At 31.6% G+C, this 27,908-nt stretch overlaps 1 protein-coding gene across 1 annotated transcript in view; it reads left to right on the forward strand.

Moving 5' to 3' along the window:
* LOC125034553 (DNA topoisomerase 2-alpha-like) overlaps positions 1-24,871 on the forward strand; it is a 26,048-nt gene extending 1,177 nt beyond the window's left edge. The window contains 29 exon segments of the mRNA XM_047626434.1: positions 6,940-7,075; positions 8,188-8,368; positions 8,557-8,800; positions 8,911-9,123; positions 9,267-9,440; positions 9,579-9,680; positions 10,178-10,421; positions 10,678-10,830; positions 12,045-12,214; positions 12,721-12,931; positions 13,115-13,224; positions 13,637-13,867; positions 14,454-14,701; positions 15,005-15,236; positions 15,344-15,362; positions 15,365-15,542; positions 15,661-15,796; positions 16,167-16,319; positions 16,524-16,670; positions 16,954-17,172; positions 17,646-17,729; positions 19,809-19,925; positions 20,130-20,297; positions 20,623-20,749; positions 22,352-22,481; positions 22,733-22,827; positions 23,151-23,228; positions 23,413-23,717; positions 23,842-24,871. Coding sequence (XP_047482390.1) covers positions 6,940-7,075; positions 8,188-8,368; positions 8,557-8,800; positions 8,911-9,123; positions 9,267-9,440; positions 9,579-9,680; positions 10,178-10,421; positions 10,678-10,830; positions 12,045-12,214; positions 12,721-12,931; positions 13,115-13,224; positions 13,637-13,867; positions 14,454-14,701; positions 15,005-15,236; positions 15,344-15,362; positions 15,365-15,542; positions 15,661-15,796; positions 16,167-16,319; positions 16,524-16,670; positions 16,954-17,172; positions 17,646-17,729; positions 19,809-19,925; positions 20,130-20,297; positions 20,623-20,749; positions 22,352-22,481; positions 22,733-22,827; positions 23,151-23,228; positions 23,413-23,717; positions 23,842-23,970 — 4,734 coding nt within the window. The 3' untranslated portion in view covers positions 23,971-24,871.
* Positions 24,872-27,908: the final 3,037 nt, after the last annotated feature.

The following is a 27,908-nucleotide window of genomic DNA, read 5'->3' on the forward strand; positions in this document are numbered from 1 at the left end:
TAAGGCACAGGCGCACCTGCTGTCAAAAGATGGCTTCTGTGTTGCAGGTTAGTGCGGAGAAAGAAGTTGCTCTCTTTCTTTTCCCGACTGTCAGGTCATGTTCTCGAGGTCAGTTGCATGATTTCAGGAACTGGCAAATTATGAAGCAACCGAAAAAAAGTCATTATAGGAGCTTGAGAATTTTGCAAATTAACAATATGTGGAGTTGATAGGTAAAGTTATTTTTGAATTGGGCTGCCGGAGTAGTTTTGACTTCCCTAATCTTCAACGTTCAGTGATTTCAAATTCCCGTCTTGTCAAAGCAAAGTTCATTACCTCCCAAAACCAACCACACTCGGTAATAACACAGTGATATTTTGCCGGAGGATTTCTCTTGTATTGGCTTAGAAATATATTTTACAACCGTCTTGTATTGTTTTGTTTTTTTTTCATTCTGTTCAAAATCCTTTTATATTCAACTTCCTGATTTCTTTGTATTGTATAACATTTTATTACTTCACATAGTTTATATAGATTTGTTTCATATAGTTTTGTTTTTATTCTTACACCACATTAATTGTCATGGAACACACAAAAAAAAACTTAATGGCCAAGTACAAACTTTCTTAAAAACAAATTGCATCTTTAACATTATCAGGGCAGTTCATTCATGTTGACAATGTCAATATAGAAATTATTATTTTAGGAGTTATTATTGATGTATTAAAAGCCATATATCTCCCTTGTCATAAATAAAGTATGGCAGTAAATAATCACCCAGTGCATACTTATGCTCACACAGATACATGCATATATGTATGGATGGATGGATGTATGCTTGTATGTATGCATATATATGTATGTATGTATGCATGTATGTATGTATGCATATATATGTATGTATGTATGCATATGTATGTATGTATGTATGCATATATATGTATGTATGTATGCATATATATGTATGTATGTATGCATATATATGTATGTATGTATGTATGCATATATATGTATGTATGTATGTATGCATATATATGTATGTATGTATGTATGCATATATATGTATGTATGTATGTATGCATATATATGTATGTATGTATGTATGCATATATATGTATGTATGTATGTATGCATATATATGTATGTATGTATGTATGCATATATATGTATGTATGTATGTATGCATATATATGTATGTATGTATGTATGCATATATATGTATGTATGTTGTTAAATATACACATATTGTATGTATGAATATATATTATATATTGTATATATATTATATATATTATATATAATGTATATGTAAGCAAAATTGTTTGTGTGTGTGTTTGTGTGTTGTGTGTGTGTGTGTGTGTGTTGTTGTGTGGTGTGTGTGTGTGGTGTGTGTGGTTTTGTTGATGATGTTGTGTGTGTGTGTATGTATATTGTATATATATGTACATGTATATGTAAATGTATATATGTAAATATACATGTTATGTGTATATATAAATGTATATATTTGTATATATGTGTATATTAATATTATATAAAGTATAATATGATGTAATATATATAATGTTTATATGTGTATATATAAATGTTTATATGTGTATATATATAAATGTTTATATGTGTATATATAAATGTTAATATGTGTATATATAAATGTTTATATGTGTGTATATATAAATGTGTATATTATATGTATAAATAAATGTGTATATATATGTATATATAAATGTATGTATGTATGTATGCATATATATGTATGTATGTATGTATGCATATATATGTATGTATGTATGTATGCATATATATGTATGTATGTATGTATGCATATATATGTATATTATGTATGCATATATATATATTTGTAATATATATATATATATTTGTAATATCTATATGTATATTTGTAATATTATATATATGTATATTTGTAATATTATATATATGTATATTTGTAATATTATATATATGTATATTTGTAATATTATATATATGTATATTTGTAATATTATATATATGTATATTTGTAATATGTATATATATGTATATTTGTAATATTATATTATATGTATATTTGTAATATTATATATATTGTATAATTTGTAATATTAATATATATGTATATTTGTAATATTATATATATGTATATTTGTAATATTATATATATGTATATTTGTAATATTATATATATGTATATTTGTAATATTATATATATGATATTTGAATATTATATATATGTATATTTGTAATATTATATATATGTAATTTGTAATATTATATATATGTATATTTGTAATATTATATATATGTTTATATAGTAATGTTATATATATGTATATTAGTAATATTATATATGTATATTTGTAATATTATATATATGTATATTTGTAATATTATATATATGTATATTTGTAATATTATATATATGTATATTTGTAATATTATATATATGTATATGTGTAATATTATATATATGTACATTTGTAATATTATTATGTATATCTTGTAATATTATATATATGTATATTTCGTACATATATAATTATATATATTACATATATAATTATAAATACTATATATATGATTATATATATTATGTACAATTATATTGTATACAATTCTATATATACTTGTATATATATATATATTATATTATATAAAATTAAATTATATATATGTTATTATATATATTATATATTATATGTATATATATAATTATATATATTATATGTAATTATTTATGTTACATATGTAATTATATATTTTACATGTATATAATTTTATGTTATAAATTATATATATATTGTATTTATATTGTATATATTATATATATTATATATATTATATATATTATATATTTATTGTATATATTTTATATATTGTGTATATGTTATATATGTATTATATATGTTAAATATACACATATTGTATGTATGATATATATTATATATTGTATATATATTATATATATTATATATAATGTATATGTAAGCATAAATGTGTGTGTGTGTGTGTGTGTGTGTGTGTGTGTGTGTGTGTGTGTGTGTGTGTGTGTGTGTGTGTGTGTGTGTGTGTGTGTGTGTGTGTGTGTGTATGTATATTGTATATATATGTACATGTATATGTAAATGTATATATGTAAATATACATGTATATGTGTATATATAAATGTATATATTTGTATATATGTGTATATTAATATATATAAGTATAAATAGATGTATATATATAAATGTTTATATGTGTATATATAAATGTTTATATGTGTATATATAAATGTTTATATGTGTATATATAAATGTTAATATGTGTATATATAAATGTTTATATGTGTATATATAAATGTGTATATATATGTATAAATAAATGTGTATATATATGTATATATAAATGTATATATATGTGTGTATATATAAATGTATATATATATATATATGAATATATATATGTGTGTATATATAAATGTATATATATGTGTGTATATATATATAAATGTATATATATATATGTGTATATATAAATGTATATATATATATGTGTATATATAAATGTATATATATATATGTGTATATATAAATGTATATATATATATGTGTTAATATATGAATGTATATATATATGTGAATATATAAATGTATTTATATATGTTTATATATAAATATATATATATATGTTTATATATAAATGTATTTTTATATATATATATATGTTTATATATAAATGTAATTATGTGTATATATAATGTGTATATATGTGTATATATAAATGTATATATATGTGAATATATAAATGTATATATATATGTGAATATATAAATATATATATATATATATATATATATGTGAATATATAAATGTATATATATGTGAATATATAAATGTATATATATGTGAATATATAAATGTATATATATGTGAATATATAAATGTAAATATATATATGTGAATATATAAATGTAAATATATATATGTGAATATATAAATGTATATATATGTGAATATATTAATGTATATATATATGTGTGTGTATATATAAATGCATATTTATATATATGTATATATAAATACATATTTATATATATGTATATATAAATGCATATTTATTTATATGTATATATAAATGTATATTTGTATATGTGTATATATAAATGCATATTTATATATATGTATATATAAATGTATATTTGTATATGTGTATATATAAATGCATATTTATATATGTGTATATATAAATGTATATATGCCTATATATAAATGTATATGTGTTTATATAAATGTATATATATGTGTATATATAAATATATATGTATATATATGAAAATATATATATGTATATATTTGAATATATATATATATATATATATATATATATATGTATTTATAAATGTATGTATATGCATATAAATGTATGCTTATACTTATCTATATATGTATATGTTTGATTATATGTGAATATATTTATATGTACATGTGTTTGTTTGTATATCTATTAGGTATGTATATATTATGTTTATGTATGTATATATATATTATGTTTATGTATGTATATATATTTATATATATCTATGTATATATATTGCTATATATATATGCATATATATTGATATATATGTATATACGTGAATATGTATATATATGAATATATATATGTATATATATGAAAATATATATATGTATATATTTGAATATATATATATATATGTATTCATAAATGTATGTATATGCATATAAATGTATGCGTATAATTATCTATATATGTATATGTTTGATTATATTTATATATGTAAATATATTTATATGTACATGTGTTTGTTTGTATATCTATTAGGTATGTATATATTATGTATATGTATGTATATATATTTATATATATCTATGTATATATATTGCTATATATATGCATATATATTGATATATATGTATGTATTTTAATTGATATATGTGTATGTATATATATTATATATATGTATGTATATATATTGATATATATGTATGTATATATATTGATATATATGTATGTATATATATTGATATATATGTATGTATATATATTGATATATATGTTTGTATATATATTGATATACATGTAAGTATATATATATTCATATATATATGTATATATATTCATATATATATGTATATTTATATTCGTAAATGTATATATGTATACATATATATGTATATTTATGTATATGGGTATGTATACGTAATGTGTATTAGTGTATATATATATATGTATATGTATATACATATTTGGGTATCTGTATATATGTTTATATGTATATGTACTTTTGTGTATATATATATATGAATATGTATGTATATATGTATATGTATATATATACACATGTATACATACATATATACATTATAAATATCATATTTATATACATATGTATAAATATTTATTTATTTTCATATATATGTGATATATATAGAGATGTAATATAATATGTACTTGTGATATATATTATCTATTTGTATAATATGTGTATATATTTATTTTATGTATTTATGTATATATAAATGAATATATAGATATCTGTGTATAGATGTAAGTATAGGTGTATGTAAATGTGTATATGTATGTATATGTAAATATATATACATATATAGCTGTATATATTATCTAGTATATATGAATTTTTTTATGTATGTATATATATATATTCATTTAGATATGGATGTATATGTATGTATATATATGTATATATATATATTAATATAGATATGTATATATATATATATTTGCATATGTATATATATATATATATATATATTTGCATATGTATGTGTATGTGTTTGTATATATATAGTATACTAATTTAATGTATGTGTATATACATGTATATATATGTGTATACATGTATATATATATATGTATGTATATGTATGTGTAGATATATGTATATATGTTTGTATATATATGTAGATATATGTACATATGTATGTATATATACATATATGTATGTATATATGTATATTCATTTATATATGTATGTATATATATGTATATATATTTATATATGTATGTATATATGTATATATATATTTATATATATGTATATATGCATATGTATATATATGTATATATTTATAAATATGTGTATAAGTATGTATATATATAAATATATATATATATATATATATATCTATATAAATGTGTGATGTACATATATAAACATGTGATAAATATGTATATGTATGTATGTATAAATATGTATATATATGTATGTATATATATGTATATATAAGTGTATCTATAAACACACACACACACACACACACACACACACACACACACACACACACACACACACACACACACACACACACACACACACACACACACACACACAAATGCACATGCATTTGTAAGTTTGCACATATCTATAGAGGTATATTGGTGTAGGATAAAAAGAAAGGAATCCTAGAATTTTTTTAGATTTAGAATTTGCTTTTTGATTTTCAAAATATATTTTGTGCTCTGAAGTATTGCTTTCTTTCTGTTCATTCAATACTTTTTAAAGAAATAATAGAATTTCATGTGATACAGACATATAGAGTAGCTTTGGGAATACATTGACTGATGTTAGGCCTGTTGTTTGAAATTCATGATGTAACTGTTACTTTGCAAGAAAGTAATTGAGCAGCTGACTCTCATATTGATTTACTGTCATGGTTTTGACTTAACTTAATGGTATAGCTACTATTTTTTTTACCCATGTTGTTTTATCGGGTAAACCTCTTTATTGATTGATTCAGAGACACTGATTTCACTAGTTTTTTTTAGTCTTTTTGGTCTAAACATTTTATATAAAAGTGTTATAGTACAAATTAAATTATTTTATGCAAAGAACTTCAAAGAAATAATTGTATGAAATAATTTTCTAAATATAGTAAATGATTTTTGCAAAGGTCTTCAAGTAAACTTTTTAAACTAACTGTCTCATGTGAATTTCAGGATGTCCCCAACAACATACCAGCCCCTGCAATGGTGGCCCAACAGGCTGCCAAGAAGGGGCCCAAGTCAGTGGAGACAGTCTACCAAAAGAAGACTCAGCTTGAGCACATCCTGCTCCGTCCAGACACCTATATTGGTAAGTTATTTAGGGTCTTAAGTGTATCATCTAAATCAGTGGTTCATAACCTTTTTACTACCACGCCCCCTGCAGGACTTTGTCCTTCCTTCCCTCTTGCATCTGTAGGTAAAATTCCCTCCCAGATTTTAAAGGAAATTATTGATATGTTCTTAGTCTTTTAATTGAGTATGAGTTAGTCACATTATTATTAAACTTCTCATTAATTGACCATGCTCTTGTTAAGAGAATAAAAAAGAAGGGCTCCCCCCTCCCTACATGCCATTTCAATTATTGTTTCATAAAAGTTACATAAACATTAAGCATTTTACATAGCTGTAATTAATAAGGAATGCAATATTAGTTAGTGATAGTGACTGCTGTAAGTAGAATTTACCTAACTAGAACTTCTATCTCCGTTACACAGAGATAGAAGTACAGCTCTCCTATAGGAATCCCCTGTTTTCTTACTGATTTATAAGTGCACATTGGATTTCTCAAGTTGAAATAGGAGGACTTGTGCAAGAGTGTTGAATGACTTATCTGTCTTTATAAGATGTCAGTATGAAAGATATTAAATGTTTTTCTGCTCAATGATTTTTACATTTCTTTAACCCAATGGACACGGATGGCAAAACTACAATGCCATCATGCCTACTGTAATAAATGTTTATTTATTTTCTTTACACATAGATGGCTCTACAAGTGCTCAGTCACCAAGGAGTCAGTTATTAGTCTTACCTAATCCTTTTCCTTGATTTTTTGAAAGATTTATGTGTATTATTTTATTGTCTTTAATGTTATTGATATATTGATAACAATTTAATAATCTTAATATCAATAAAAATATCAGCATTAATAGTATTTGAGAGAAAAAAATAATCCTGTAAATTCAAGGAATAGGGAAATCAGGAGCAGCTACTAGGGTCTATTGATAGCCTCCTAGCTAGCCAAGCACATGTGGAGCCATCTGTGCATAACAAAATTAACAAAAACTACAGGGGACAGTATATAAACCAGTAGTCGTTGGGTTAATAAATCTTTAGTTCTTTGTAATTTGATATAAAGACAGTTAAGTAGTTGTTTGTAGTTTGATTTAAAAACAGTTAAGTTCATAAAGTTTCATCTTTCAGGTTCTGTGGAATTCACAACAGAACAAATGTGGGTATTTGACACTGAGACGGACAGGATTGTGCAGAAAGAGATTTCATTTGTCCCAGGTCTTTACAAGATTTTTGATGAAATCTTAGTCAATGCTGCTGACAACAAGCAAAGAGACCCTGGGATGGACACTATCAAGGTGGAGATTGACCCGTAAGTATAATGAAAAGAGGACATTGTTTTCCTGAAATTGTTTATATTTGGAGTGAATTAATCATGGAGAACAACTGTTTTCTTACTTTTATTTTGTTTTATTTATTTATTTTACTTTGGTGTGTATAGTCCCTATTTATTTACTAAGTATATGAATATCATTAATCATTTTTAACAATATCTTACAGGGAGAATAATGTAATATCAGTCTTCAACAATGGAAAGGGTATCCCAGTAGCCATGCACAAGGATGAAAAGATGTACGTGCCCACCATGATCTTCGGTCACCTCCTTACTTCTTCAAACTATAATGATGATGAACAGAAGGTTACTGGAGGTCGAAATGGTTATGGTGCCAAGCTTTGCAACATCTTCAGTAACAAATTTGTTGTAGAAACCGCCTCTAAAGAATACAAGAAGAATTTCAAGCAGGTAAAATCGTGTGTTTTATTGCCTTTATGAAGTGGTAATAAGGTTTATTTTGGTTTTGTGGATAAGTTTCCAGTGTCGTTTTTATTATTTTTAATACTTTTATCTTTCAGACCTGGGGAACAAACATGAGCAAGACAAGTGATGCAAAGATCAAAGAATATGGTGGTGAAGACTTCACAAAGATTACATTCTCTCCAGATCTTGTTAAGTTTAAGATGGAGTCCTTAGATAACGGCATTGTATCTCTAATGTCCAGGAGAGCTTATGATATTGCAGCTTCAACTAAAGGAGTCAAAGTGTATCTGAATGGCAAACGTGTCCCGGTAAGAATACAAGCCAGGCTTTCCCCTTTTCTTGTGCTGTATTTTTGATACATCTGGCAATGATTTGTGGTTCTCTAGTTTAGACTTTGATGTATCGTGATGTACTGTTTACTGTGAATTAAAATTCCTTCTTCTTCTAATAGGTGAAAAACTTCAAGGATTATGTTGATTTGTACCTGAAAGACAAAGTGGATGATGCTGATAACCAAGTGAAAGCTGTGTATGAGAATGTTAATGAGCGGTGGGAGGTGGCTGTGGCTCTCTCTGACAAAGGATTCCAGCAGATGTCCTTTGTAAATAGCATAGCCACTACTAAGGTATGTATATTGCTGTCAGACAATTCATATTTTCCTTTTTATTGATGTTGAGTGCAGACAAATGATTATATTAAACATTCAAAGATATCTGTCATAAGTATTTGTTACTGTTTTGGCTAAGGTTTCATGTTATTCTAGGGTGGACGTCACATTGACTACGTGACAGACATGATTGTGAAAAACATTACTGAAACACTCAAGAAGAAGAACAAGAGTGGTGTGCAGATTAAACCATTCCAGGTATGGTAATGCTGGAAAACCTATTACAGATTCTTATTTGTTTGAAGTTTCTAGGTTGTTTTCCAGATGAAACATTAACCCATTACAGCTGGGTTGTGTTTATAGCCGTCATAACAAACCACTTGATCTGCCTGGTACGGCTATATGTGTGGTGATGTACTAGAGCAGGTCAAGTGGGAAGTTCTGCTACATGTAGTGGACTCCCTCTCCCAGTGGCTGGACGGTGGCCAGAAATCACTGGAGTCTATGATGCCAAGAGATTTCTGATATTGTCACTGATTAAAGTAGATAAGTGAAATTGAATAAATGGATATACCGTGAAAGTAATATAAAGACCATAAATGCTGTTAAGGAGAGTGAGACCATCTTTTTTTTTTATTTACTATTTTTTTTTTTTACATAATTTTTTCTTATTCTACATTATCTATCATTTCACATATTTACATTTTAAAAAGTCATCTTACAGCTTTAACTAATAGAACAATGTATTCTTTCAGATTAAGAACCACATGTGGATCTTTGTAAATTGTTTGATTGTGAACCCCACCTTCGACTCCCAGACAAAAGAGAACATGACTCTCCAAGCCAAAAGTTTTGGATCCAAATGTAGTTTGTCAGACAAATTCATAAACAATGTAATGAAGTGCGGCATTGTTGAGGCAGTCATGACGTGGGCAAGATTTAAGCAGCAAGCACAGCTACAGTCCAAATGTGCCAACAGGAAGCAAAACAAACTGAAAGGTGAATTAGGCTGTATTGAAATATGCATTTTGTTTATATTGCCTACATATAGATATAGTATTAGAATCTTTTACTCTACCTCCATGTACTTTTTTTTCAGTCTGAAGTTAAGACTCCCTAACCTCATGAAAATGTCATTGTGGATGTTGGTTATGCAGTTTATTATAACTTTCACAGTGTGATAATGTCAATGCATGAGGAAATTGCTGAGTGGATGATATCCCAAGATTTTATTATATATTCTTTGTCTTCACAGGTATTCCCAAACTAGAGGATGCTAATGATGCTGGAACAAAATTCTCATCTGACTGCACTCTCATCCTCACTGAGGGAGACTCAGCTAAAGCCTTAGCTGTTGCTGGACTTGGTGTGGTTGGAAGAGACAGATACGGGGTTTTCCCGCTCAGAGGTGAGGTGACTTAGTATGATCTGTACTTTAATAATAGCTTTTCCTTTATGCAAAAATGGGTTTATTCCTTTTCAATGAGGATGATGGAAATGGTTAACCTCATGTGCATGTATTTACTTACATATAATCCTTGAAAAATTATAATCATCCATTGATCAGCACCCTCCTCCCTCCCCCCTTGTTTAAAGTGAGGGAAGAATTCAACAGCTTTGGTAATTCTTGCACTCCACTTATTTTACACATGTGTTTCTATAATTCTCAAAATTGGACTGATATGTTGTATTCATGCTATGAAAATATGAAAACAATAATTTTGCAGTGATATTGCCATCCACAGTTCTCCATTTCTTGATTAGAAAGAAAATCTGGTCTAGATTGGTTTTCTTTATAATAAATGCGTTTGTTAAATGTTTCAGACAGGAATATTTACTTTCATATCTGAAAAAAACAAAAAGGTATCTTTGCAAAACATGGCCCATATTGAAAACAATAACTGAGATTTTTTTTTCCTAATATAATAATTAGATTTACCAAAAAAAATAATAGAGATAACAAACTTTGGCAGGTATCCATATTTCCAATGGCCTGTTCTCACAGCTTTGTTTACATAAGCTGTAGTACTGTCCAGTGTTCATAATTTTCATTCACCTTGAAATCAGTTGGTTGCATTCACAGTGGTATCAGAATGTGCAAGGGATGTTGAATTCCAGTTTTTTAATTCTGAAAAATTGCAATAAAATATATATTGCATAAAAGAAAAAAAATACACAAATAGTTCACAATGGCAAACAGTCATCCCCCCAAAAAATTTATGGAAATTAAAAAATCAGGATCTTACATGCCCTTCGCATAGAGTTGATCTAAATGAAGAAGATTTTTAAGGTAATTCGGGGAAAGAAAATGACCTGTGGACGGTACCGAGGATGGTTATAAAAAATCTTTAAAAAAAAAAATTTCTTTGGCTTAAACTACCCATGTAGAGGCAGGGTTAAAATGATTATATACTCTATAACATGCAAAAAAAAAAATTACTAGTTATCTAAAACTGTTATCTCTTTATGATCAAATGACTGGAGAAAGGTAGGCCTCAGCTGGGGTGGTCCCCTTAAGTGTATTTTTCAAAGACTATTTGAATTATATGCCTTGGAGTATCAAAATTGAAAGTAACTTATTGCTCTTGTATTGTCAGTTAGCAATTTTTTTTTTTTTTTCAGGTAAATTGCTGAATGTACGAGAAGCATCACACAATAAAATCTTAGAAAATGCTGAAATTAACAACATTATTAAAATCTTGGGACTACAGTACAAGAAGAAGTATGAGAACTCCGAAGACCTGAAGAGTCTCCGCTATGGCAAGCTCATGATCATGACAGATCAGGATCAGGTGGGAGAATGCTCATTGGGAAAACTTAGGGATCTCATGTCGTTGCAAGTCTTTACTTGAAGAAATTGTTATATTCAAATTTGTCTCCATTGTACATTAAGGTTGTGTTAATATCAATTTACTTATCCTCCTTAGAATATTATAATCTATGTAAATATGTCTATAAATCTTTATTGTTGGAAGAAAAAAGATATTTGCTATTAACCCAATGCCGCTGGGTGGTTTCCTGATATGAAAGCCCTCTTCCCTGGGCTGTATTCATAGTGGCTTGGGTCCTGCTGTCAGGGGATCATGTCGGTACCATAGCATGTACAGCCTGACCATACATGACCCCGGAAAACAGGACCCAGGAATATATTCCAGGCATACCATGGCATATACATACATGCCACCCAGTGGCAAAGGGTTAATGAATAAAAGATGTTAAGTAAATTTGATTATCAAGCCAGTTCCATAAAGGGAGGGAGAATAGAGATTCATGGAACTATTAAATCCCTTCTCTCCAGGACGGTTCTCACATCAAAGGTCTGTTGATCAACTTCATCCACCACAACTGGCCCACCCTTCTCAGACACACTTTCATGGAGGAGTTCATTACTCCCATTGTCAAGGCCACAAAGGGCAAGGAAGAACTGCCCTTCTACTCTTTACCTGAATTTGAGGAATGGAAGAAGAACAAAGATAACTGGCCTAGTTACAAGATAAAGTACTACAAAGGTATTTATTTTTTGGTTTAGAGGTGCAAAACTTAGTGTTTGAGAAACAGAGAACCTAATGTCTTACTCTTTTATTTAGTGTGTTATAAAGTTGTAATTACTTTTATAAGAAATTGAAAGGAAGTTTGAGAGACTTGTATTTGTTTGTTCTTTCTAAATACTTCATAATTTTCTTTACGTATAGGTTTGGGTACTTCCACCTCAAAGGAAGCTAAAGAGTACTTTCATGATATGGTGCGACATAGAATCCGCTTCAACTATGGTGGGGCACAAGATGACCACTCCATTCAAATGGTGAGTATTGTACTAGTCATTTTGTATTCTTAATCCATTCGTGACAAAATGTAGTTCTATCATGTCATACTAGAGCACCCCTCACACTAGGATGATATCTTCATATCATCTGCAGTTGAACCTGCTCTAAATAATGCAATCTAAATAGGTTTTCATGTTTTTAGACTCATAAAAGTTGGCTTAAAGTCTCCTTTTTTAGCCCCCTACAAAAAAAAAAATTCCTTGCTTCTGATTGTTCCCTTGAGCACATTGTTTGATATGATGCTGGGGGCTCCCATTGTGATAGGGTTAAATAAGAATCTAAATACAGTTGGTATCATAGCTGGAGTATTTCTTATTGTTCTTATTGCTGTAGTTACTTTATGCTCTGATATATTTAATATGCTATTATATCCTTAACTTTGGTTTACAGGCCTTTAGTAAAAAAGCCATTGAACAGCGTAAGGAGTGGTTGACAGGGTGGATGGAGGAGTGCAAACGCCGGAAGGAACTGGGTCTACCAGAAGTGTATTTGTACGAGCGTGACACCAGAGCTATCTCATACACTGACTTTGTCAATAAGGAATTGGTTCTCTTCTCCAACCTTGATAATGAGCGATCCATTCCATGCTTGGTTGATGGTCTAAAGCCTGGTCAGAGAAAGGTTTGTTGATAAGTTGAAATTTGTTTATAATTTTGTGGAAGCAAATTTTTTTCTTATAGGATAGTTAATTTATAAGTCATGATTAAGTATTTACTAGTATTTATTCATTTACCTATTTTCCATACTTTGGCTATACTTTGGCTTCCCCACATTGAACCTGTTATAACTGCTTATATTCATCTCTCCACTTAGAGATTTGAAGGGCACAATTAGGTTGCTCTGCTTTCTTATGTCAGCTACTCTTTCCATCCTGACTTTAGTAAATAGGCATGGTAGCTAATGATGGTTTAACTTCTTCCCTTCCCACAACATTGCTCACCCTTTCAGTGTTCCATCCAACCAAAAGAAAATGGTTAGAAAAGATGCCAGACGTATACTTGTGGGTGGTGTTACTCTTAAATATTCTCCATACAATTTGCCTTGTCCTTATCCAGGTCTACTTGCATAATAAAAATATCCTGCTCCTCATTGTACCCCTCAGATGCACGTGGGCTGCATCAGATCTCATGATCCTTTTCATCATATTTCTTTAAAAAACTGATAAAAGAAAACTAAAAGACAATAATGAAGTAACTTTCATTTACAGGTCCTCTTCACTTGTATAAAACGAAATGACAAACGTGAGGTAAAAGTAGCTCAGTTGGCTGGCTCAGTTGCAGAACATTCAGCATACCACCACGGTGAAGCATCTCTCATGTCAACAATTATTAATTTGGCTCAGAATTATATTGGGTCAAACAATATCAACTTACTCCAGCCCATTGGTCAGTTTGGTACTAGACTGCAGGGAGGCAAGGATCATGCCAGCCCTCGATACATCTTCACAATGTTGAGGTATAGAATTTTGATCGTGAGACATTTACTTGATTCTAAACACACACAACTTTATATTTTTAAAAATTTATTTGTTAATTTATTTTTACAAAGTATCACACAGTTGATACATGAAATATGTTTTTATTTTTTTAAGATTACCAGTGCTATTACCTTTAATTTTTCTCCAAATGAACAATATTTTGATGACTATGTGCAATTCTGTGATCATTTGAGGTCTATGATTATATAAATTATATTAATTTTACATGGACATGTATCCTGACTTTGCACTATAAAGGTATATTTATTCTTTACCCACAGCAAACTAGCCAGGTACATATTCCATCCTCATGATGATCCCCTGTTAAAGAGCAACTTTGATGACAACCAGCGTATTGAGCCAGAGTGGTACATGCCAATCCTTCCCATGGTGTTGGTCAACGGTGCAGAAGGTATTGGTACAGGTTGGAGTACCAGGATCCACAACTACAATCCTCGAGAAATTGTAGAAAATCTCAAAAGAATGTTGAGAGGGGAAGAGCCAACTCGAATGGTAATTGGTTTGGTTTCTCTCATTATTGTAATACTTGTATTTTTTTTGTGGATTAATATTCTTAGTCTTTGAATATATTAAACTTGATAATGTAAATTTTATTTTAGATACCATGGTTCAAGGATTTCGAGGCACAGTTGAAGAACTTGATTCACAAAGATGTATTGTGCATGGAGAAGTTGCAAATTTGGGTGGCAACAAAATAGAAATCACTGAACTGCCAGTCAGAGTTTGGACCCAAGCATACAAAGAGACCATCCTGGAGGGTATGCTTGCCAGTTCAGAGAAATCTCCAGCCATGATTACGTAAGTTAAATTCATGTGAAACTGAATACTTGCAATGTGAAATTATAGACTGACTTCATGGAGATTTTTTCTTAGTTTGAAAAGGATTTGTTTTACCTAACTATTTTTTTAATTTCAGTGACTACAAGGAATATCACACTGACACGACAGTACGCTTCACAGTGACCATATCAGAAGCCAAGTTAGGCAAGGCCATGGAAGAAGGCCTTCACAAAACCTTTAAACTTACATCTTCTCTCTCCACAAACTCCATGGTATGTGTTGACTGGATTTATTTTATGGAAATGTACTTGATTTGAAATGGCAGATCATATATTACTTATATTACACACATTGACACAAGTTTCATTATCATATGTTGTTAGTGATACAAAATGAACATTATGACTTAATGATAGTAAATGTTAGTGTGAAAGGTTGATTATATGACTCTCATGAGCCTGCATTTAGGGTACTTTCTGAGGAAGTTCTAGAATTGTGTGTATTATTTTATTAAATTCTTTATGTAATTTATTACATCAGGTATTGTCAGTTTGAGAAGTATGCTGTGGTTATTAGCTTTTGACCAGGAGACGGACATAGATTGCAGTTTTATCATGCATTCATTAATGTTTGTTTTGATAGGTGTTGTTTGACCACAATGGTGTTCTACGGAAATTTGAGGCTGTAGAAGAAATCCTCCGTGAGTTCTTTGATCTGCGCCTCAAGTTTTACAGCAAGAGAAAGCAGTATTTAGTAGGCATGATTCAAGCTGAAGCATCCAAGCTGTCCAACCAGGTTAGTATTTTTCTTTTTTACTTTACTGTATGGAAACTTGAGAAACAATTGGAAAGTTTTAAGGGAGAGGGGTAGGGATTTGTTTTGCTAGTTTGGTCACTCAAGAACTTTTTTACCATTGGTTTTACTACTATTTATTCCATTTTTTAAAATTAAAAGATGATTAATGTAAGATATCTGTCTAAATCTTTCTATTTATTTTAGGCAAGGTTCATCCTAGAGAAGTGTGATGGACGTCTAGTGATTGAGAACAAAAAGAAAAAAGAAATGATCGCTGAACTCCAACGCAAGGGCTTTGATTCTGATCCTGTCAAGGCATGGAAGAGAGTGCAAGACAGAGAAGCTGCTATGGTATGTCAACATGTTGCAATTTTGTATTTTATGCAGTTTTGATTTTCTTAGTCCATTATTTGTCAATAGTTATCATTTGTTATGCTTTTATTTACCATCTGTAATATTAAACTTTCTGAAAATATTTTCTATTTTGTTATGTCATTTTGATGTATTACTGTCATTGAAATTTATCTGTGAAATATTTAAATGAGCACTTAAGCAGATCAGTGTAGGCTTGTAGATATAAAGATGGAGAAATAGTTCTACAGCAATTTTTTTTTTTTTTTTTTTTAACTTGCAGGAGGAAGAGGAGCAGCAGTCTGAGTCTGATCAGGAAGAAGTGGATTCGAAGGGCCCTGACTATGACTATTTGCTTGGCATGGCAATGTGGAGCCTTACCAGGGAAAGGATAGATGATCTTCTTAAAAAACGAGATGAGAAGACTCAAGAATTAGAAGTTCTCAAGAAGAAGACCCCAGACAACCTGTGGTTGAATGATCTTGATGAGTTCCTTATGAAGGTAAAGTGTTGTAATACTTGCACTATGGAAATTCTTAGTAGAATAAGTAATGAGTTCTCAAAAGCAGTAGCTGATATTTATTGGTAGTTAATATCTTTTAGATTTGTGATAGTTTCACAGGTGTGCTTGGACTAAGGCACAAAATTCTGATATAATGTACTATTTTGTACTATTTTCTCTGATTTACGATAAGCAATAATTCCTCTTAACCAGTGGTTGTTAGGTTATGAACTGTTCACTGTAGTCTTGTGAATTTTTGATGTATACAGATGACTCCACAAGTAGCCGCCAAGGAGTCTAACACACTAAGCTAATATTACATTGGACATGGCTTGTAATCACACTATCCACATTCAGTGGGTTAATGATATGTAGATAATAAATATTTGTTATTGTGTTGAGAGATAGATCCTCCAAAATGACTGAATACCTGTAGTCATCAACATAACTTGCATTGTATCTCTCACCTACAGCTTGATGAAGTAGAACAAGAGGAGCGCGATAGTGAAGCAGCCGCCAACAAAAAGGGCAACACGGGAAGCAAGAAAATAAAGAAGGTGAGAACTAAGTCATCTGTAGGACAATTTCTGGTGTGGATAAGCTATGATAGGAATTGTCATTTTATATTATCACTCTTATAACAGTTATTGTGCATTTTTTGTGAAGCTAATTCCAAATAAGACATTGTGGAAGTGCATTTTACTGAAGATAAAAAAAGGAAAAAAAAAAAAAATCTATATAAACCCTGGTATTCGTATTTAAAATTGGTTACATGTCCTGGAGTGTATGATAACTGCATTTCTAATTTGAGATTATCTATTTTTGGTGCATATAGTGTGCAGGGTTTTCATACTTGTAATTTTAGATTCAATTTTTGTTTATCTAGCTTAGATCTGAAAGAAATGGATAGTCAAATTTTGTGTGTGTGTGTGTGTGTGTGTGTGTGTGTGTGTGTGTGTGTGTGTGTGTGTGTGTGTGTGTGTGTGTGTGTGTGTGTGTGTGTGTGTGTTTCTGTGACTGTTTTTGTGACTGTTTCTGTGACTGTGACTATGACTGTGACTGTGACTGTGACTGTGACTGTTTCTGTGACTGTGACTGTGACTGTGACTGTGACTGTTTCTGTGACTGTGACTGTGACTGTGACTGTTTCTGTGACTGTGACTGTTTCTGTGACTGTGACTGTTTCTGTGACTGTGACTGTTTCTGTGACTGTTTCTGTGACTGTGACTGTTTCTGTGACTGTGACTGTTTCTGTGACTGTGACTGTTTCTGTGACTGTGACTGTTTCTGTGACTGTGACTGTGAATGTTTCTGTGAATGTGACTGTGACTGTTTCTGTGACTGTGACTGTTTCTATGACTGACTGTTTCTGTGACTGTGACTGTTTCTGTGACTGTGATTGTTTCTGTGACTGTTTCTGTGTGTGTGTCTGATCAGAATAACTGTCAAGTGTTACATTTTTCATGGACTCTTTCTTTTACCTTTTGTCATCCTATATTTGTAACAATTTGAATGGTACAATTAGGTTTTAGTTAATGCAGAAGAAAAATAACAGGTGTTGCTGATGGTTTACTTGGTACTTGTCAGCTGGTGTTACACATGGTGTTGAGGATCTCATTATTGTTTTTATTTATTTGTTGGCCCAATGAAGAGAGGTGGAGATCCGGTAAGATGTGTATTCAAGTTTGATGAAGCATGTAGAATTGTAGGGTAGAAACAATGTTACTTTCAGCTTCTGTCTCTTCAAAACTCATCATATTATTAATGCAAAGTAGCTTTTGTTGTGTATTTCAAATTGGCTGCAATTATGTTCTGTCTCTGAATGTGTCTAAAAAGCTTTTTGCTGCTTCATTTGGCAAGATTTTACATGTTACAAGGTCTTAATTGTTCATGCATAGCATTCTTCTTTTGAGTTTTGTATGTGTTGAGGATTAAATGATAATTATGTAAAGAAGCTGTGAAGACCAAAATTTATCACTCCTTTATAGCAAAGAGGTCATTCACTCCTGTGTGACTCCCATTTTGTATAGGTTTTTGTATACTTTTGTGGATGTTAAGCTTTTCATTCGCTATTTGCTGTGTTTTGAAAGATAGGGCTGTATTATTTTTTTCATGATCTGTATCTTTAGAAAATGTTTACATTAATGATTTACAAAAAGTTTTTGATATTTGTCAATGTGAGGCTTGTTTATATTAATGTTATAGTTTCATTTGGTTTAAGAAGAGATAAATTTCAGCATCTTAATTATGGCTCTGTTTTTCTCATACAAATGTTTGGTGTAGTCTCTGCTTTACAACTTTGCTTTTCGCTTCAGTATTGAGTAGCAACTCTGTTCGAGATGTATATCTACAGGGAATTATGTATTTGTAAAAAACAAATATGCTTTTCACTATACATGATTTATTTTGCTTTGATTGGTCTTGCAATGTCTCCATTTTTATTCATATTAAGAGTCAAGTGAAATAGATTGTAACTTAAGGTCCAATAGTATATCTACCTTTTTTCTGTTTTGGGATTTTATGAAAATTTACTGTCACCATATTTTTTTTTATCTTTCTTTGTTATATACATTTTTTTTTCTTCTTTTTTTTTCAAGAGAACATTTCTTTAAAACATTTTCTATTTTTGGATACAGCTGAAAAATGAGACAATGCCATCACCTTTTGGAGAAAGAGTAGTTCCTTCCATTGACCCAGAATTGAAGAAGAAGGCTGAAAAAGCAGCAGCAGCAAAGGAAAACAAAGGCAAACGGGTAAGTAGTAGTATAAGGCTATCATGAAAATACTTTTTGATTGTGCTTTTTGACTGTAGAAAGTGTTTGTCATGTAATGTGGTCCCCTTTTGAATTACAGGATATTAATTAAATTTATATTTTGAGGCAGCAATGTGTTAATTCAAGAATGGTTTGTTTACATAGACGTGAATTAAAATGTACTAAGAAAATGTTGATCTTCAGCAGGTAAAGAAGGAAGTGTTAGAGAATGATGACTTTGATGACCTTGTGGCTGCTAACACTGGCAAATCCCTTTCTGCACGGCTAGGAAATTCACCTGACATGATCTTGAAGAAAGCGAAGGCAAAGAAGAGTGATGGTATGAAGCAAACAAAGCTCAGTTTCAAGAAGGTAAGTAACTTTCTGCAAGTATCTAAGTCAGCTCAATGACTGGCTTACCAAAGAAATATATCCACAGAAGGTACAGGAAAGATTCCTTCTCAAAATAGTGATTAGATGTTACAAAATCTCTCTTTTTGTAGCACTTTATATAGTTTGTCTGGTATTATCCTATATGCAAGTTGATAATAATGCTACTTGGAGTAAGGAGACAAGTGTCATCTAGGCTAAATATTGGAACATCAGTATTTTTTCATACAAATACTCTATTGGATGTGGTGTTTGATAAAGTTTCTGTTTTTATTTGAGTTAATGTTGATGTGTCTGTTTCCAACAGGGATCTCCAAAGAAGAAGAAAGGAAAGAATCCTTGGGAATCAGGATCTGAGGATGATGATGAGGATGATGATATTGATGCTGATGATGTCCAACCGAGAGAACGTGCTGCAGGGAGACGCACTGCAGGTAGGTTGTGTTGATTTTTGTCCCATTGCTTGTGTTAGGACATTTAAGCCATTGACTCCGGGAGTACACTGTTCACTATTGGAGTGGTTTATTTACCTGTTGATACAGAGAGGGTGTTTACGTCTTTGCCCAGTTCTCAGATTTTAGATTATTAATTTTGTTTACATACACTACAGAGTCAGTAACTGATCTTTTGTGTTTGCCCTAGTCCTTGGTGTTTGGGGAGATCCCCCCCACCCTCTAGTTATTGGTATTGATCGTGTCGGTAACATTCAATAACCATAATGTCAGTAATTATGTTAACACTAACAGTATCAACCTATTCGCCCTGGATTTATGTTCTGTCCCCTGTAGTTTTTGGTGAATTTTTTTACATACAGATGGCTCCACATGTGCTCAGCCAGCAAGGAGTCTATCAGTAGGCCCTTGTTACCGATCATGATTTTCCCATTCCTTGAATTGGCGTGAAAATGTGTTTTTCTTCTTAATAACATTGCTATCGATACTGTTATTGTTGGTATTGATGTTATGATTATATTGAATTGTCATTTAAATATTTTAGACAATGAAATGATACAAAAGACCCTTTCCTAAAGTGAAGGAAAAGGGTAAACAGGTGAGATAGGTAGTTCTGGTAACTGGCTATTTGGTGATTAAGAACTAGTAGAGCCATCTATGTGTAAATACAATAAATAAACGTGTTTTACAGTGGGCATGGCATGTACTCTTGCCACATGGGGCGAATGGGTTAATAGTATTATTGGTAGTATTATTGGTGGAGCTATTTATTTACAAAACTACAGGGCATGTATCGAGCAGCAATGGGTTAATTTTCATCATACCTTGGATTTTTGTAAAGAAATTTTATATTTATAGTACTGGTATTATTGTTGATCATGAAAATAATGTTAGTAGCGATAATGATGATGTTAATAATGAGGATAGATATAATGATAATGATAGGGATGGTAATGATTAACCATGATGATTATGATGATGATAGCAACAATAATAACAGTAATAAAAATATTTTTTCCCTGAAAAATCAAGGAAGATGGTAAACAGGTGAGATCAAGTAGGCTTAGTAAACAAAATTAATCCATTGTCCCCTGGTACATGTATATCTGCTGTTGATTTATTTACACCCATTCTCAGGCACCAATGGGTCAGTTAGTAGGCTATGTGACCTCACCTGATTTGTTTCTAATGCTGTTAGTCATGATATTTTTTGTTGTTTTTATTACTATAAGGGTTGTAGACATTATGATTATTATAATGTAATTAGGAGTACTTTTAGCAATACTGAAAAAAGTAAATCAAGGAAAAGGATAAAAGATGAGATTGTTAGGACTGGTAAATGACTCTATGGTAACTGCTCTTGTGCATAAATAAAATCAATAAACTGAAATCACAGTGGGCATGACTTGTATATCATGCCATCTTGCATCTGAGGGTTGATGAAATAAATCTACATAAGGATGAAATGCATCTCAAGATTGTTATCAGTTGAAAGTCCTACATTATGCACTATATGGTGGGTAATTTTTGGCTTTTTAGTCGGTCTGATTAAAGATTATATATATATATATCATACTCTTTCAGCAGCCAAAATCAAGTTCCAGTTCAGTGAAGATGAAGATAGTGACAGTAATGAATCTCTTCATGACAATGCTGGTATAGAAGAGGCAGACGCAGCACCTCAACAGGTGTCCATTTTGGAAGAGTCTGTTGCGTGAGTTTCCCCCTTTTTTATTTATTTATTTATTTATTTTCAGAAATAACTATATATAATTGAGATATGTAGGAGAAACTATGCAAAAATTATATATATTTTTTTTATTAGATTTTAAAGAAAGATGAGATATACATTGGGAGTTCAGTATCATAATATGAAACTAAAACAAATGTATTTAAACTTGTATTATGAAGGTTTGATTATTAATATGTATATCTATATATATATATATTTTTTTTAATTTCCAGGAAAGTAGAACCAAAAGAAGAGGTCGTTATAAGTGATACAGATTCAGAATTTGATGTAAAACCCAAGAAAACCACTGTTGTACCTGTTGCGCAAGGTAAGTGTAACTGAATGTTGAAGTATCTCTGAAGAAGGTGATCCTGTTAAAGCACTTCGAGACCTATTATATTATCCTCTTTCTCATAATGTAATCAAGTTAAATCTCATATTAATAAAATGTTAAATTGAGATTTGTTTAAGATTGATTAATTAGTTAATTTTTTTTATTGAGAATGCCCACTTTCCTTCCTGGAATGAGGTGGATGTTGACTATTGTCTTTTATACATTTATACCTATTCCTTTTGTCTGTGGCTGTAAAAAAAAAAACTTGGAATTTCACAAATGGCGGTGCTATAAAAGGTGAATCTTTGATGTTACAGAGAAACCCACAGCATCAGATCTGTTTGACTCAATGATGGGATCCTCAAGCCCACCCAAATATGAACCTGAACCTGCCAGTAAGTGTAATTCAGTTGCTTGCACAGAGATTCTTTGTTTTATAGAGACACAGGATAGATTTTTTCTTACTAACAGTATCTTGGAATATAAAATGGAGTAATATCAACATTACTCCATTTCATATTCTAAGAAAGGGGAAAGGTTGAAGGTTGTGTGACGGTTATTTCCTCTTTTCCTTAATAGTCAAAAAAGCTCCCGCCAAGAAGCGCACCAAGGATGACAGCAGTAGTGAGGACGACAGCGTGCCACAGCCCAAGAAAAAGCCAGCACCTAAGAAGAAGGCTACTGTGGTCCCAGATGACATGTCCGACGATGAGCCCAAGCCCAAGAAGAAAGGAGGCCGTGCCAAGAAGAAGGCTTCCCCTGACAATGACATGTCGGATGATGAGCCCAAGCCCAAGAAGAAGCCAGGCCCAAAGAAGACTGCTGCTGCAAAGAAGAAGAATGACTCTGATTCAGATGACATGTTTGATGACATAGCCCCTAAGGTGAGGAGATTACTATGAATTATATCCTAATAAAGGCTCAATAAATGAAATAAAAGAGAAAGAAAGGTAATAAAGTAATTGGTTGTTGTTTTTGTTTATTTATTCTAAATTTTATCATTTTCAGGGTAAAGCAGCTTTGAACGTGTCTGACGACTTCAATATTTCTGAGGTTGCCCCAAGGGAGCGGTCTGGGCGACAAAAGAAAGTAATCACCTATGCCCTAAGTGATGATGATGATGACTCTGATTATTAGACTCCTTGGGCATAAGATGTCTGAACAAGTACCTTGAAAGAGAAGAGGAGAGACCTGAGGCAAACATTAGATGCTAAGTAGAAATGCTCTTTCTTTGATAATGAAATTGCTCCTGTATTTTAAGGAGCTGGTCATTGCTGTATTATAAGTATTCTAGAGCATTGTCAACTTATTTTATTTACATTTTTTTAATATTTTATTTTATCTTTTCATTTGTACGAATTTGTAACAAAAATAGCTATAATATTAGTATGAAAGGACAATTTTTAAGCTGTTGGGACCCTTTGTATTAGGCTTATTCAAAGTACTGTGTAACAATTTAAATCTTTTTAATGATAGACTTTCAAGTACAAAGGGATTATGAAAAGTCTGCTGATACAGTTGCTTTTATTTGATGCTGTATTTTTTTAATGTCTCATCAATGGTATATATTTACAAAAATACTTATAATAGCTGCAATAAAAATACTTATGTATTTTTCAATAAATTCTTGTAGGAGAAATTTTTGTAAAAGATAATAAAGAGACTTACCATGTGCTGTAGATATATTCCAGGAAAACTTTTTTTTAAGGTGTAATGAGATAGTAATGAACTGTGACATTTTGTGGAGCAACAGAGGAGCAGGTATTTTAGTCTAAGTCTAGCACAAACTTTGGGAAATCTTCAGGCTCTTTTGTTGTCTTTTTTCAATTATTTCAATGTGAATTTAAAAAAAAAGTAAAAAAGGGAAAAAAATGCTAGCTGATTGTACCAATATATATTTTGGTAAAATCCAGTAAAATAAAGAAATTGTTTTATTTTTTTTTAGGTTTCAGCGCTATTTATTTTCCTTCACCTTTCTGTCGGGACTCAAAGTCCCTTGTCTACTATCAGTTTTTGAAAATAAAGTAGATAGACTGGATATTGTTTCTTGTATACCTTCCTATTTTTTAAGGCTAAAAATCCATTGAACTTGAAATGATGGACGAAGAAAATTTAAGGTTATATGCATTATCCTTTTATTATATATATAAAACTGAATTGAAGAAAGTTATTACTGATCCAAAATGTGTGAATTACTTGTTTCCAAGTCTTTGCATGTGCTGTAATCAATGGCATCTGATGAAGACCATTGTAATGCCTCAGTTGATAAGCCAGTTCTTTGCAACCACCATATTAATATAAAGCAAGGATACACCTTTTGTACTTTTGTACAGGTATTAGTAACCTGTTGCTATTTTTCACTTTATTATTTTCATTTATTTATTTTATAATTAAATAGTTTAGTAGAAGGAAACCAGTTATATTTGAGAAATTGCAAATAGAAGTGATTGACCAAAGACAGTACTTTCTAGTGTGAGATCCATGTGGGATTGACTATTTTTTAAAGATTTTCACAGCGATAATGATAGTGACTGCATTACCTATGGTATAAGTAAAAGCAAAAATGTAAATAATGAGAATGCTGCTGGTTATCAACTAAGGCCAGCTGTCATTTGCTTCATATGACAAGCCTATGCTTTATAAAATGCATATTGTTTTGAGTTAATTAAATAGGTACTTCAGAATCCTGATTTACCAACATTAACCACAAGTTTAGAAGCAATGCAAAAAGTAATGTGCCTAATACATTATTCTGTGGTAATCCTGATTGCAGAATTTATATTTTCTCTTTTCCCTGTGCTTCAACCTCCTCAATCCCATGCCTGTTGTCATTGTGGGAGGGGATTAGGAGATGGAGACGGAGACCCAATGCCAGGGATCACCCCTGCCTTGGGCCATAGCCTTTGACTCAACTAATTTTACACGATCTTCTCTTCTTCCCCTTTCCTTTTCTGTCTCCTCTCCAATCCCTTTTACTACTCATTTACTGGGGTGTGAGAATCGTGTAGAAAGAATGAAAGGGTGACTTTGCCTGTCATGAATGGCCTAGGGAAGCCATGGGCACTGTATTCCTGTTTAGTTGTCTAGCCCTTACCCCTCAAGGGGATCTGAGGGGTGGACCATTCCTCTCCCAACATACTTCAGGCTTACCTTGGTCAGTAATGAAGATTTTGCACCTTTTTAGGGGCAATGAGTCTTGCCCCTTTATCAGCTAGCCCCACTAATTTTAATTCCCCTGGTTCCCTGACCCTGGGCTTTCCTTTGAACATGACTGAAGACTACTACCACCCCTCCTCAATGCCTATGGTCTGCAGTACTACTTGACTCAACATTACTCCCTCATCCACAAGGCCTCTCCTTCTACTACCCCCACCTCTACAAATCTTTTGAGTACACTATTTAGTTTAGCCAAATGGGTAATTCCCTTTACAGTCCCATACTCTGATAACACTTAAGCAAAGTTTCCTTCATTAGCTTTCCCAATTGTTCCCACCTTGTCACAGTTATATCCAAATCCCAAGCTAAAGCATTATCAACTCTGATTGGCTCCACAAATACCTGTTAAACCTCATCCCTCCCTCTATACTTGTACCGGAATTGTCTCAATCTCCCTGACAAACTGCCCTATCTATGACAAGGATTGGTCAAATTGTGGAGAAGACTTAGTTGCCTGCCTCATGGGCTATGATGCATTATAAGTACAATGCTACACCATTCCCCATAGAGGTGTTATAAGTCCTCTGCCAATGTTGACAATATTAGACATAACCTCCCCCATGTTTATATTGGCAGAGAGTCCCTCTCAGTTTAACTATAACCACCTTCCCTGGGTCACTGTTAGAAATGGCGTCTAGGCCACCCTGCTAAACACTACCACCCTACAACCTGATGCCCTCTATGTGCCCAACCAAACTGTTCTGCACAGTCATGCATGTGCTAATTGTGGTCGCTCCCATAATGTATTTATTCCGATCCAAACTTGGTTTCGCTTTACAAGAGCCCAGGCAGTAAGTATGTCAACAAGGTTTTTCTCTTACTCCCTATTCCCAATTCCAGTGCTGCCTTTCACTATGACCCTCCCCCTTCCTCCCAAGATGTTTCTACATCTCCCCTGTATCTACTCCTCCATCTACCCCCTTCCTCTCTGAATCAAACTGTTTTGCAACTCCAAATCCAGACACCCCAGTCTCGACCACTGTCTCGACACCTACCCCTCTCCCTCCTCGCTCTACCCATAGCTGACAATCTAAATGTTCCACCCCATCTGTGTGTGTCTGGCGTGTGTGTTAATGGTTAAGGGTTAATAGTTGAAAGAAATAAATGTGCTAGACATCAGCGTCATATAGCACTATGGTGAATCATAGCGGAGAGGGTTAGGAATTAGTTAATGATTAGGGTAAAGTTAAAGGGTTAAACAGTACTAGAGGGTAGTATGGTAGGGAAAGGGTAGAGTTCTCTAAGGAAAAGGTAGGGGATTCTGAGAGGATGTGTAGTAGGTTGGGGGGTCATGGAAGTAGAGAATAAGTTAGGAAAAAACAGGTACGAGTTGCTGTAAAGCAGGAACAGGATGATAGGATGTGTGGAGGAACATTGCAGGAGCATAGAGGTGGATCAGATTATGACATGATAGGAATGTGTGTCCAATGTGTAAGTTGTTGATGTATCAGGGAAAACAGGAGCAGATGCAAGAGGAAGGTATAAGTCAAGGTGGGTATTTACTGGTAGAAAAAGGTAGCAGTCGGAGGTGAGGACAGGGTGAATGGGAGAGAAGGTCATCCATCTGGAAGGAGAAAGTAGTGGGTAGATGTGAAGAGGAGGTAAAGGTAGGGAGAAGGGATTGTGGGACATTTAGTTCAGAGAGAAAAAAATGATGGAAATGTGCATAGCTTTGGAGAGAGAGAAGGTCACGGCATTGATAGAGGGAAGGTAGACCAGATTCAGGGTATAGGCTAAGTGTAGACCAAAGTGGTGGATAGTATCAAGGCGAGTAAGAAGAGGGTAAAGGCAGTGGAATAGATAGGACAGCCATAGTCAAGAGTGGAGAGGGATCAGTGAAGTGTGGAGATGGAGGAGAA

This window comes from Penaeus chinensis, chromosome 18 (assembly GCF_019202785.1).
Source record: "Penaeus chinensis breed Huanghai No. 1 chromosome 18, ASM1920278v2, whole genome shotgun sequence".
NCBI lineage: Eukaryota > Metazoa > Arthropoda > Malacostraca > Decapoda > Penaeidae > Penaeus > Penaeus chinensis.